This window comes from Triplophysa dalaica, chromosome 22, assembly GCF_015846415.1.
Source record: "Triplophysa dalaica isolate WHDGS20190420 chromosome 22, ASM1584641v1, whole genome shotgun sequence".
In the NCBI taxonomy this organism is placed as follows: Eukaryota; Metazoa; Chordata; class Actinopteri; order Cypriniformes; family Nemacheilidae; genus Triplophysa; species Triplophysa dalaica.
In genome coordinates this window covers 13,307,414-13,320,098 of record NC_079563.1, presented here as the reverse complement: position 1 = coordinate 13,320,098, position 12,685 = coordinate 13,307,414, and the positions used below count along the sequence as shown (strand labels likewise).

General features: G+C 38.0%; 1 protein-coding gene across 1 annotated transcript in view; it reads right to left on the bottom strand.

The window, feature by feature from the left end:
- The window catches only part of ntm (neurotrimin), a 215,159-nt gene extending 203,164 nt beyond the window's left edge, over positions 1 to 11,995 (bottom strand). Inside the window, exon 1 of the mRNA XM_056736263.1 lies at positions 11,857 to 11,995. Within this exon, the coding sequence (XP_056592241.1) occupies positions 11,857 to 11,917 (61 nt within the window). The 5' untranslated portion in view covers positions 11,918 to 11,995. The remainder of the gene's footprint in view (positions 1 to 11,856) is intronic.
- Between the last annotated feature and the right edge of the window lie 690 nt (positions 11,996 to 12,685).

Below are 12,685 nucleotides of genomic sequence, written 5' to 3'. Positions count from 1 at the left end.
GTCAGTGATTTATTCTTTAAATGCCTATAATTTGGCACCTAATGTATTATGGCTCCTGTATGACATATCGCTTGTTGCTCCCTAACTCTTTGTAAGTTGCTTTGGATAAAAGCGTCTCTGCTAAATGGCTAAATATAAATGTATAAGAACAATACATACGAATCTCTTTAGAAACAAAAGAAGTGACTTCTGAGATCAAATGTTCGCAAACTATCAAAGTCAAAGAGAATCTGTTTCAAATAGAAACAATTGGTTGGTGCTTAAAACCTCAGCAGACTTTTATATTATTTTGTGAGGTTCCCTTCATTTGGAGGGTTGGAGCAAGAACTTTTTTGCTGCTCAGGTTTCCCACAGACATTAGCATCCTGCAGCACAGCTTCAATGCGATGCGTTTTCATCATGCGACTCCCAACTCTCGGACCACCACAAACAAATCTAGTTCAATCCATGTGTGCTTGTTGTTTATCAGGACATATCATGAATCCATAAAAACTCTTTGCAAAAGGATAAAAATAGAGAATAAACATGAGATGTTTACGAATGGAACCCAACTAGCAAACGCTCCCTTTATTCCTACGTGACTCAGTTTTACACAGATGCAGTTTTTGCTTGACTTGACTAAGAAGTCGTGCTTGCAAAGGAGCTTTCCATCTGCGTTTCTGAGCGCTCATGTGAGTGTAATGAATGTCTCTTTTTCCCGTAAACTCTTCTCCCCTCCAAATCCCTTTACTATTGTCGCATTTCTAAATTTATCAATGTTGATTTGAACAAACACAATTCACTTTGATGCTTTGCATTTTAAAAATCAATTGTATATTTGCACAGTAAAACACTGGTCGTGAAAAGTAAAAAACAGTGCCGTAAAAACACACACAGAGTGGGAAATCATATCCTTTTCGAATTATTTGCATTACACAGTTAAGCAGAACCTCAATATGACCAAATAAAACTTTTGCTGAAAAATCCATTTCATTTCCCATAAACTGGCCTGAGAGTCATGCATTTAAAATGTGGCTTTTCCCAAATGTCCATTCAAATGAATAACTTTTGCCTCCCCGCGGCCTGCACTAACCCCCAAAAAATCAATCTGTATAGATTGGCATCACCATAATATTTATGCATCCGTCTCAGGGCTAAAGCCAACATAGACAATGAGGACGGTTTACTGTAGAGAGCCTCTCCATAATCTGTATTTTAATTTGAGCGCACAAACCTACTGGAAAAACGATTTCTGCGTACTGAAGTATGCTAAAAAAACAGCAATGAAATCCTTCACAACACCTGTGCATACAAACAAACGCATTATGCAGCTATTTACACTATTCAATTACAAAGCACAAACACAAGAAAAGAATAAACTGGAATCTCAGAATCTCACCCTCTGGGGGAAAAGATAAAATGAGTGGGCGATTTTTAAACTCAACAGAGAATACTCAAATCAGGAAGTGAATTATTCCACAACTGCTGTCGGGATTTAGAATGTACTTTAATATAAGTGTCTTCTCGCTGTGTGCTGTGACAATCCTAATGTCACAATGGGGGCTTCTCTTTCATGGAAACCCTTGTATAGACCAATGAGCACTGATCCGCAGTCACGCTATACAGCCGAGTGACCGAAACCTCTCCCGAGCAACATCTTCATCATTCCTAATAGAACTGCAGGCTGAGCTTGCAGTTTCTTAAGCCTATTTGCAATAACAGTGTACAGAATAAACAGTGCCCAGAGAAAATGCAACAAAAATGAGGCACTCAACCAAATCTTGATGTATATTGCTCTCCTCTAGTTACATCAAGATTTTGTAAAAGCATTACAGGAGCTTGTGAGCTAAAAATGCATCTTGGAGCATTACGAATATATTCCACCTGGATCTATTTCTGGCATGCTTTTGAGCTCCTCTCTCATGTCTTAACACATGAATTATCAAGGACATGTAATATACAGCAATCATCTTTAGTGGCGTCCCTCTCACTAAAACCGGACGTCTTTGAAACTTTGCCTTCCAGAAAAGCAATGTGTGCGCAAGCATGGCTGGGTTATTTTTTTTTCCAAATCAAAGCACGGCTCCTTATATCTTTAGAACAAAGACGGTAGAATAAAAAAACATGAAATCAACAGAAAACCAATGTTATGCTCATGGCAGTGATGTACCTAGTTGAGATCTACAATACGAATGTACGCAGGAAACTGCAGATTGAGAATTCAAAGTCGCCTTTGGCCAAGAATTCGGTGACATTCATGCTGAACATGAAACATTTTGGAACAAAATAACATCTTCAATCTCTGTGTACACTGCGGATTGAATATAAAATCAAGGTAACGGGACATAAGGTCTCTGACTGCTAGTATTATAATATTACAGCTGTAATTTACACACCCATGAGCAATCCTTACATAACACCCTACCTTACCCTATATCAGATGAATTATTGAATTTCCGAGGCTACATTCGCCTGTATTAGCATTTCAGTTTTATAATTTAGTGGCTGACCTGCAGATTATTAGTCAGTGACTTTAGGAGCGCCGTGACTAATGTACTTGCAGTCGCCGAGTTTGAAAAGGAGCACACGTTCTGTTCGTTCACTTGCCAAAGTCATTCAAAGTGGTTCAAAGGTGAGCACTCAAATCCAGATACAAAGACTGAAGGAAATGAACCTAGTGAAAGCACAACTAAATGTAAAACTTCTTTCAATGTAGTAGGCTACTAATGCATGGAATGGTACACCCGAGAGAAAAGGCAGAGAAAGGTACTTATACAACATTAAAAAAAACGAATACTCATAAAATCAAGCACTTCAAAAGTTAGATCCTTCTTAAGGAATCTTGATAAATATGCAACCCTATGCCTTATTCAGCCGAGACATGCAAAGGAGCGATTGCAAACATTGCTTGATGAAGTGTCAAATTTTAATGAGATGAGCTATTATCAGGTCTAACTTAATATGAGGATATTAAAAAGGCAAAAATAAATTACGACATAGTAAAATATTTATATTTATGAGCCTAAGGTCTCAAATCCTGCATGACGCGCATGACATGAGACCTGACATCATTGATTTCTATAAGATGAAGCCTATAATTTCTGGCATGACTTTGTGCGTCACTGGGTCCACTTACAACAAGACTTCACGAGGGAACGGATATTTCCAAAGCTTGCCAAAGAGGTTATTGTAATTTGATAGCCTGTTGAAATTGCTTATTTCCATTGCTAATAGCAAATTCGACAGAAACACAAGCATAGCAACCAGGGATTTTAGCATCATTTATAAAACAACCAAACAAATCTCTGTCTAGTCATATGCTGCATCTATAAATCTATGCAAGTTAAAGGGATAGCCCATCCAAAAATGGAAATTCTGTAATCATTTAATCTATGCTTTTCTTTCTTCAGCAGAACACAAAAGAAGATGTTCTGAAATATGTTGGTAATCGAACAACGGAGGTAACCATTGACATGCATTGGTGTTTGTCCATCCATACAATAGAAGTGAATGGGTACCACCATTGTTCGGTTACCAACTTTCTTCAAAATGTCTTCTTTTGTGTTCTGCAGAAGAAAGTTAGTCATACAAGTTTAAAATGCCAGGATGGTAAATAAATTTTGAAAATTTTCATTTTGTGTGAACTTTACCTTTAATGTTACAAGATGTGACGTACATAAATTTAAAAACTATATTGATTTTGATTTAAAGATGGCTCCACAAAACTGCTTCGTGTCAAGCAATAAGTCAGGCAAGAAGAGATAACCAAGAGTCTACGATTAATGAGAAAAAAAAACATTTCAACAATGACCTGAAAAGGCCATTAAGATTTCCACTCAAGCATTTAACATTAATTATGACAAGCTCTCCATAAGCCTCCATGAAATTCAGCGAGCAAAGAGAGTCCCGGCGGAAAGCCAATAAATGCTGACTCGACTGTAATTTATTTTTTCAAATGCACGTTGAGTGTTTTATTCCACTTAACAGAGCATTTTGCACAAAGCACATCATACAACCTAAACATTATGCCAATGCATTTACTGAGCACTTAAAGTCTAAATCCAACCGTCAGATAGATGTCAAACTCTACTTACAACAATACAGATACTTAGCTGGATTCATAACACTACCAGAATGGCATTTTGCCTTAAAGTGAAAAAAGAGGACTTGAAATCCAATATATTCCAACTTCTGTATATTGACAAATAACGTCCATTATATCTTAAAAGCCGGGCAGCAGCACTCTGATAGATTAGCAGAGCTTTTTTAATCAGGGTTTGTGCAGGGTAACGGCTCAATCCCTGATAGCTCTAATTGAAATGTCCACGCTTTACTCTACCTCCTCTCTTCTTAGAGGCCACATAAAGATCAAAAACAGAAGGATTAGAGACCGAACATGTGTCCCTCAATCACACTATCCACCATCTGTTAGATGATAACACTCACCACTGATCTTCAGCACATTGAAGAATGTTGGCCTTGTGATTAGATGGATGTCTAAGATTTAAAGGGGTCATAATATGAAAAAGAAAACGATGACACTTATCCTTATTTGTTTTGACTATTTGAAATAATTGTGTTTGATTTTGAAAACATACTGGTCTAATGACACTCCTTAGGTGTCTCATTCATTGAGAAACGGAGCATAAGAATTGCACGATATATCGCCCAGCCCTAGCGGCAATAACATAAACGTAATGTGGCCCAAACTGAAAGGAACGGTCCACCCAAAAATGCAATCAATACTCACCCTCAAGTTGCAGGAAAAATTACAAAGGTAGTCAAAAGAGTCCCATAACTTTTTGATTTCCTTCATTCTTTAAAATATTTTTTTTGTTGAACAGAACAAAGAAATTTATAAAGCATGTTTTCCTTTTATGGTAGACAATCGTTACCGAGAACTGTTTGGTTAAAAGTATTCTTCCAAATAGTTTCCTCTGTGTGGGTTAGGGTTAGGGTTTAGATTAGGGATGCACCGATACTACTTTTTCCTTTCCGATCCGATTTCGATATCTGAATTCTGCGTATCGGCCGATTCCGATTCTGATCCGATACTAGCACTGTTTTTCATGATCAAAGTAGACTTGCATATTTTAACTTTTATTGCCAGAGATGAATAGTTAAGCATGTTTACTTTCAAGTACATTTTAAACTATCTGTACTTTATCAGAGTACTTTGGACAAAAAATGCTTTCCTACAGTATGAATCACATCATACTTATTCCACTACAGTCCATAAATAAAAAATTTTTTTTTTACTTTATATCCATAAGTACATTAAAATCTACCATTTTCCTTTACTTAAGTATTTTTACTTAAAAGTATGATTTTTTTAAATGTAATTAAGTGCTGTATTAAACTTAAAAATACAAACAAAACAAAAATGTGGTCTCATAAAGCACAGATACTTACAAAATATTTAACAAATAAATCTCTGTTTATTACACAAAGCTATCACATTATAAAAGTGTCCAAACTCGCACATGCACATCCTGGACACAAAATGATGCGCTTAATACATTCGCTTCTACGTTATTTAAAGTCATGCGCATTGGACGCAGAATGATGCGCTTAAAGCACCCGCTTCACTCACGAGCATCCCGGATAGAGATGATCCTGTTGTCGCGGGGATCTTTGCTTCCCAAGTTCAAAACAGTTATAACACAAAGAGAATATATATGTTATGTGTTTAAATCATAGAAAATTGAATCCATCCTAAAGTTTAAAGTTATGTATGAATGACGCATAACATAGACCGCTTCCAGTGCTTGAATCTAATAACATTACACTCAGCGAGTACAGTCTCCGGCAAAATGTGTTTTAAACAAAACCACCCTCTATTATCTAGTGATTATTAAGAATATTGAAAACATTGGAACGAGAAAGATCCTGACTGTTCCCGGACACACGCATGCTGGATTGAGATTGACAGATTACCGCACCAGCGGAGGTCAGAGTTATTTATTTATGCTATATTGGTTTATTCCTCGCATAAAGCTATCGAAATACATGACAACGAATACAGTGCATGACAACATTTATGGATTATTTCCTGATAGTTAGTCCTTTTTGAAGCTTTATAGTAACATCCACGGGTATCGCAACGGATCGGACTAAAGAGAACCCGTCAGTCCGATACCCGATCCAGCAAAAAAGACCCGGATCGGCCTCAATTCCGATCCAGAGTATCGGATCGGTGCATCCCTAGTTTAGATTTGGAACAGTTCCAGGGTTAGTAAATTGTAACAGAATTTTTATATTTGGGGAACTGTGCATTCCGGTAGCCCTCTGCAGACCAATCAATAACTGTCAAGTAGTTTTAATGTAATGTATTACAATAAATATACAATAAAAATCAATATCAATATCAATAAACTCTTTCACCGCCATTGACGAGTTATCTCGTCATTTAAAAAAACAGTTCCCAGCCAAAGACGAGTTATTACGGCAATCAGTGATTGTTCAGTTTTACAGCAGGTGGCGCTATTTCACACCTATGGGAAAAAGTACAGAATCCCAGAACCTAGAACATATATGTTTTAGCGGTTTTTAATGATTGTTTCTAGTGTAATCTGGGCGGAATCTTTGACAAAATGTTAATTATTTCAGCTGTTTAATAAAAGTGATGCATTTTTGAAGAAACCTACCCACATCTACGGAGTCATAGAAAACCAACAAATGAAGATGGAAGAATACGGTTTCTTTTTACTCTGTTCTTTCATATTGTTTGTCCATATTTTCTTTACAGAAAATGTACTGTGAGCCATTAAAGTTGGGTGAAAATGTTAAAAAACGCTGGCATAGGCTTTTTTTTAAAAGGCTGGCGAGGAATGAGTTAATGTGAATTAAACAAAATATTTTTTTTATATTATAACCAATCACTGACCAGAACTTCAAATAAATAGTCTATATAGGAACATTAAATGATACATCAAGTAAAATATAACTGGGGTAAAATTGTGAGAAAATTTACTTTTTTGAGACAACTATTGCTTTAATAGCCAAAAAACACGTTCAAATAGTCACAAACTTCAAAAGCTTTTTAATCTCCACTATAAAATTTCAGAAATATCTAGTAAATATCTTACATATTTAGTAAATGTGTGATATATCACCCAGTGTAATCCAACGAGGCTGGGATTGGATGAAGCAATTAGAAGCTATTGGACCATATAGAAAACTAACATCCTGTAAAAAGGAAGCACTGCTAGTCATTTCACATCTAAAGAGAGGATGCATAGAAAGCAATATTCATTCTGGGGGTCAGAGAAAGAATGGTTATGAAATTGTAAATCGACTGTTGCTAGCGCACAAATCCTTGGCTAACATAATAGATGACCCTCAGGGAAAGAATAAAATTATTAAACTAAAAAAAGGAACGTTTATGGCTTCCTCTGTACAGTGCAGAATAAACTAATATTCATCTTAAAAGCTTGAGGGTATGGTGTACAATATTGTAAAACAAACTACAATTAACCTCTGACATGTGTTTGTACAAGATGAATCATTAACTACAAAATATTTGTACAAATATATATATATATATATACACGATACCATCTATTGATGGCTGCACAGTTGTCAAATTTAGGGGTAGATTAGACCAAATAGGCAGGGATTTGGTAGAAAAGGTAGAGATCAGAGATGTATGATTGTAAAGGTTTCAAGTCACTCATAACTCCCGCCTGTGAAATCATACATTTATCTCATGCTAATAAGACAGAGGCAAAGTCAGTGTGATCAGTGTCAGAGATTTTTGCTTCCTCATCTCAGCGAGCAGAGAAGAGAGGAGTTTGACAGGTTCATTAATGCTTAAGAAGGAAGCATGCATGTTCTAGGCGAATGCCATTTTAAATGCGTTTCCAGAGAAACACGGCATCGGCCTGTCTTATTATTAGCTGGAGAACTATGGGACCTCTAACAGAGTTAACCTTCCTGAAACATGAAAAGAAAAAGCTATTAATGTCACAAGAATTCAAACCCCAAACACGCCCTTCTGGACACTGTGCGAACGGCACAAAAATAGTAATTGCGGTTCACTGCAAATGGTCAGAGGATCTGACGTTCTCTGCGCTTTGAGCAATCTCTTGAATGAATATTTGAAATGTCAAAATTTTTCAATGGCATATTGTTCGACACGCTGGTTACACAGAGACAGTTGTATAGGTCTGCCAGCTTATATGAAGGCGGCATTCTTTTGACATGACAACCCAAGAATAGCCCCCTCTATGGATGTGTGCACAAACTTCTAATCTAAACTTCTGGCTCATTCGTGCTTCGCAAAATCACCCACTGGATACGATATTGATCTTGATACTGCCACAGCTTTTGTGAATGAGCGCAGTGTTTAACTGAATCTTCCCACGACATTGCCACAATGCTGGGGCCACATGAAAACCTACAGATGTGAAATGGTTTTACATTATTCATCTACGTTTTTTTGTTCTAGTTCAGATGACAGGATCAGTTCCTCTTTGCCCTTATTGCATTGCAAAGTATGTTTATTCTGGTCACCCCTTTACGATGACAAAAAATGGGAACTTGTTACGACGACTGGACTAGAGATAATTCAAAAGGAGATGCCCATTACATTTGATAAATGTACGCTGGGCAAGAGAAAGCCCGAAGGGAAGGACAGTGTATTGGGAAGCTGTCCCCTCGAACGCGAATCTCAAAAGCGAATCTCAGGAATCTCTGTTGTGGGCTGCTATCGGGATCGTGGGCTCATCTGCCGGCTCGCATTTCTCTGTCTCTGCTGGAGAGGAACAGGCTGGGGAGCAAAGGAAGCAGGACCCCTGAAGAAGGCGATCTGTGCGCGAAGCAGAGAAAAGCTCTCACAGTGAGGGCAGCTTTATCCTGTGAGTGCAGTCTCAACATGGGTGTGTCCCAGGCGAACGACGCCCTCAGAATGGAGATCTTAAGTGGGCAGAGAGGCTCGGCAAGAGCAGCAGCGCCTAAGTGTGGGGCTGGGCGATATATCGTGCGATTCTTATGCTCTCAGTTTCTCAATGACTTACGGTTTAATGCTGCCATATCTGAAAGCCAGAGGGCGCTCTTGCACAGAAACTCTGAATATGGTCAACAGAAGAAGCGTCAGCTGGCGTAGTGCCAGTGTTGGGGAGTAGCGACGCTACTATCTTAACTACATTTTCAGTAGCTTGATGGTAGTTCAACTACATTTAAAACAGTGTAGCTTAATAGTTAATAGCTTTTTTATAGTTGATTACTTTAAGAAAGTAGCGGTGTAGCGCGAAAAAAAAACTACATTCTGTTCTGCCTTCAGAGCAGCGCAGTGTCATGTCTTCTTCTTAAGGCCTCTGTCACAAACTGAAATGGTTTATTATCATCATCTACTGCAGTATTGATGTATAGCGTCCTAACGCGTCACCAATGAGAGATCGTCAAGGACGTCCACGAGTGGTTAAATATTTCAAGTTCGACACACCCATCATTAAGTATAAAATTTTGAATCCTGAAAACAACAAATAAACAATACTATTATAATGGTATTACATTGTTTTAAACTTCATTGTTCTTTAAAGTTTTTATAGTAACTTGGAGTGTAGTTAACTACTTTTTCAGATGGATAGCTTAACTGTAACTTGACTGCTTTTTTTATGAGTTGCTTATAGTTTATCTAATTTAAATTTCAAAGTAACTTCCCAAACACTGCTTAGTGCTTTGAAAGGGATCCGTGGTGTGAGCCGTTGGTTGCAATTCGCAACCTCATCACTAGATGTCGCTAAATATCATAAAATTTGACCTTTAAAATTGTTTTATACTCAAGTAAACTATCCTGAGATTATTTTCATATTTCCCATAAACAATTTGTACAGAAGTTACAACTTCTATTTTTATACTACAACAGATTTGAGCAGGACCATTGTTTTTAGACATTTCAGACAATAAATTAGTAGCTGTGGTCAGTATAATGGCAACACTCGCTAACACTTTACCACTCGAAGAAACGCATGAGCTCTCCCGTCCTTTGGATTAAATTAGGTAATTTCACATCTGTGCTGAAATCGGCATCACTTAGTCTCTGCCATCATCAGTGGCTAATGTGTTTAATTTGCGTAATAACATACCACGCTGAGACTCAACAGGAACGTGTCACTTTGGAAAGATGAGGCTGCAATTGATCCCTTAATAAAGGGCACCTTCAAACTAAAGATTTAACATTGAGCGCAGGGATTACTGAGTAATGACCCTCCGGACTGTGCCAGAGAGCACTTGTAAAACCGAACAGTCGACCACATTGTCCTCATGTATCTTGAAAATTATGACTACGGTACAGTCTATTTTTACTATAATGATGTCTGCTCCTTATGCATTGCTGTGTCAACCGCTGATTAAACTTTATGATTCGAAGTCTTCTCAAGCGATGATCCTGAAGATTAGTTCAAGGCAAGTTCACTCTCTTTTAAATCACTGTACTCTATTCTCTCACTATGAAGCTGGACCACAGCTGTGACACCAAATTTCTATTTAATGACATATAATTCCTGCCTGTGCTGAGAAAGCATTAGAAAAGTGACAGGAGGGGTTCAACGGACAGTCAGACCTGAGGGATGTTTGCTTGAGCACTGCAGGGGTATGTAACTTCCTTGGCAACAACCAAGGCAACCTTCTCTTGCCCTCGCTCCATCCCAAAGGGGGGAAAACTCTCTTAACCCCCAACAACAAAGAAGATCTGCACTGGTGAGAGCTACTAGTGTGGCAAGCTGGAACTAGTAAGACAAGTATGTATAAAATGTCATGTTTTGCCAAGAACGTGTGACTGTCTGAAACAAAGTACTTTGTATTCCATTCCGAGCACTTGAGAGAGCACTCAGAAACAGGCTGAATAGAGTCCTTGGCACATTGTAATATTCATTTGAACCTAAAGTCACCACTTCTGTTTAGAAAACAAGATCCCACCAAGAACAACAACTCACTAGATTATGGACACATCAAAACAAATATGAGCTAAATATGTTTTTATTCACTCATGCACAAAACACATCAAGAGTCTTTATCTAACAACAGGATTATAATGAATTATTTAATACCGAAGCAGATACAAAGGAGGTATGTAAAACGGTGTCCATATGTCAGCCCTTATAAAAAAAACATGGTTTTTATTCTAGTAAAAGTATGTAGTTACAGTAAAATTTGTACACAATTTTACTACGAATAAATAGTTAAAATACATTGACAAAATAGCAATTTTGTGGTTAGCAGTGCCATAGTTAAACTGTGGGTTACTATGGTAAAACCATAGTTAATTTTCGTTAAGGCTCTTTTTTATTAAATCATTGATTTAAAGAGTTAAGATGTTTCTCTCAAACTCTAAATGGGATTTACAATTTTTCAATACCGATTCTGATCTTGCTGTATACACAAGGGAGGTAAGTGACAACTAGATGTCTGGGCATATGTTAAGCAAGCGACTTAATGTCTCGGCAGATTAACCCTTCTTAACTCAGTCGGCGAGTGCAGCTTTGCATGCGCCGGTTGATCACAAATTAAGATCTAAAGTCGTTACACTGTTGCGCAGTCACGCAGTGCAACAACACGAAGACGCGCATCCTCCAGACGCACACAAGCATCTCAAGTGCGCTTTTCACAAAACTTTCAAACGCTAATCAAGTCAAACCATAAACCTCCGTAGCCTATGTTATGTACATCCAAAACCCATCAGGACACGGTGAAGTCGAATTACACAGAGTTGCACTTGTCTCTCTCAGCTGATCTGAGCATGTTTGCGTGCGTGTAAACCAAAGACCCCGCAACCTTCACAGCGCATCACTGACGTGCAACAACAAACAATGCTTTATACTTCCTCACATTGGATTCACAACAAAACATGCAACGACTTTTCAAATATCACATTACCTTGTTGAATCAAAGCGATGCCTATTCCGGTCAGGACGACCCAGAACACTGGATTCTTCATGGCGAATGGAGTCGGGTCGGGTCCGCTTGAAGATGACGTGATTTTATTGCTTTTTGCCAGCAGCTATTTGAAAATCCGGAGGAATATGTGAAGTGTAGTCCCAGGTTATAAGTATCTGCGAAGTGGGCACTCGCTCACCCACGAAGATGCTGTGAAGTCCCTCCTTCGGAGAGGTATTGGTGCTGCTTTGCGCGGATCGGCTTGGATAGGCTTTAAGAAGACAACAAACACCATGGCGTTTATCAACCTGCAGTTTTCATTTGCTCGGGAAATGTGATCGTTTATTTGAAATGCAACGATTTAATTGTTTTCTTAATCGTGTAGCCTATTTGTTGCATAGCCTAGGGCTGTGCGTAAATCTCATTAAGGTATTAAATAATCCCATTGTTAAGTTAAAATGTGGTTGTTTGTTTTTTAACCCTCCTGCAAACTCCAATAAAATTAATAAACCGACTCAAAATTAATTAACAGACTCTGCTGTCTCAAAATTGGTCTTTTATGTAAAGACTTAGCAGTACAAAAGTAGTGGGTTCAAGTCCCAGAGAGCACACACGTGCTAGTAAATACATACACGCACTGTTAAATAAACTGCTTTGAGCATTTGTGACAAGTGCACACAAATCGGTGGCTTTTAGAAACATGACGTCATTTCCTACTGGTTGGTGATTAGTGAATTAATTAAACAAATGTTGGCCTGCTTCCAACAGCCATACAATCTAAAAAATCTTCTGTTTGTTAGCAAAACACTCTTCAAAAGCCAACATCCCC